This window comes from Lottia gigantea (genome assembly GCF_000327385.1).
Source record: "Lottia gigantea unplaced genomic scaffold LOTGIsca_213, whole genome shotgun sequence".
NCBI lineage: Eukaryota > Metazoa > Mollusca > Gastropoda > Lottiidae > Lottia > Lottia gigantea.
In genome coordinates, this window is record NW_008708488.1 from 1,718 (window position 1) to 3,687 (window position 1,970).

The 1,970-nt window shown below is 29.9% G+C and overlaps 1 protein-coding gene across 1 annotated transcript in view; it reads right to left on the reverse strand.

Annotated features, from left to right (window-relative positions):
- The window catches only part of LOTGIDRAFT_239234 (hypothetical protein), a gene marked incomplete at both ends in the record, with an annotated part of 28,034 nt that overhangs the window by 1,519 nt on the left and 24,545 nt on the right, over positions 1–1,970 (reverse strand). Inside the window, 2 exons of the mRNA XM_009054331.1 lie at positions 318–625; positions 795–824. Coding sequence (XP_009052579.1) covers positions 318–625; positions 795–824 — 338 coding nt within the window. The remainder of the gene's footprint in view (positions 1–317; positions 626–794; positions 825–1,970) is intronic.

The window sequence follows — 1,970 nt, forward strand, 5'->3', positions numbered from 1 at the left end:
TCAGAATCAGTTGAAAACTGTAGCTTCAATCCTGCTCACGAACTATTTGTAACAAATTTCAAGATGTTCTAAGTCAAGGGCAAAAATGGTTCATCGAAAATATGTCAAATTCGAACTTGACCAAGATCTTATCAATCTAAAACATCACACCAAGTTTTATCAAAATCAGATAAAAACTGTAGTCTCTATAGTGCTCACAAGAAATGTTGACGGACGGACTGACGGACGGACCGACCGACAGGGGCGATGACAATATACAACCACATATTCATGTGGGCGTATAAAAACGATAATATTTATAAAACAAAACAACTTACAGAGCCAGTTACTTCTTCTATTGGTACATAATCCTTTTGAGTATCATCATATACAAACACTTTTATTGACTTAACATTATCAGTATTAATAGCTTCAACATCACTAAGAGGAACTGGATTACCATCTGGTGACAGGCGGACTGTAATGTTAACTCCCTCACTTGGTACATTAGGAATCTTATAAGGACTTGGTGAAGTTGGTCTTAAGTTCTCAGGATTATCTGATGATGGGGAGTCAGCTGGTTGCTGTAGATAACTAGCAGGAAGTAATTGTGGGTTTTCCATTCCAGCGACCTTAGTACATGGTGCTATAAAAGAAATTAAAGATATGATAGATGTAACACCAATATATAACAATTTAACTTAATATATTCTAAAAAACAATTTTAATTTCAATCATTTGTATTGTTATATTGAATGTTGTTTTTAAAACTTTTGAGTATCCAAAACCAAACATAAGCTTACTTGATGTTGTACCTGTAGCAGCAGTTGTTGAAACACCAGGCCCTGAAAAAAACAGGATAGAAAATAAAATACACAAATTATCCAAATGTAATCTTTTATACAATGAATTTTATAATGATCTGTTTAACCTACATAATTTAGACTTGTTAAACTATTCTTAACTAGCATCTAAATTAATTGTAGGAATCTGCACTAATAAATCTATCATTTTTAAAACCTTACATATGTTCAATATAATAGCTATTGACACAAACTAAATTCCTCAAAATATATTTATAAAACTAGTCAAATGTAGTTTAAATTTTAAGGGATCCTTTGAATAGTCTTCCTTCAAATCTCAAAGTTTAGAACAATCTCAAATCATTTCATAAAAATATTTCAGTGTACATCTCAAAAACAAATAGCTACAGTTTTACATTAAATTTGTATATAAAAATTGATAATTATTACATGTTGGTTTTCTTATGAATTTTATATTTTATGTTGCTGCTTAATTTTGTTTGTATGTATATATAATTGAGTGAAATACAAAAAAGGATATTTCGCCTAAATCTTACCCTAATAAAGTGATTATTATTATCATTATTATCATTATTATCATTATTATCATTATTATTATTATCATTATTATCAAACATACATGGTTCTTTGGATTCAAAATAATCTTTGTTGAAAATATACAAAATTACAACATATGCATTAAGATTTGTTAAATATACTAATCAAGGTTTTAAAATTTAACAAATAACAAAAAACAAATAAAATATACACAGTTTAATAGATTTTTGATGTAGGTAATATCACTGACTTTAAAATTGTTTGGCAACAACAAAGTCTACAGAATGCCATTTGATGCATGAGCAAAACTAAATGGGTATTAATAATAACAAAAATTATCAACTCATTGTTATTTCCTAGAATGAGTAAGCCTGAAAGAGAACAAACATTGAGATGGCTCTATGCTGATAGAAGTTTAATGGTTTAATTTAACATTTCTTCATTGGTCCAGTGAAAAAAAACAAGAAGTAACAAATATCAAATACAAAAAGTACCTGTTGGTGGTAGAGTGGCTGAGGTACCTGTTGGTGGTTGAGTTGCTGATGTACCTGTTGGTGGATGAGTTGCTGATGTACCTGTTGGTGGTAGAGTAGCTGAAGTACCTGTTGGTGGTTGAGTAGCTGAAGTACC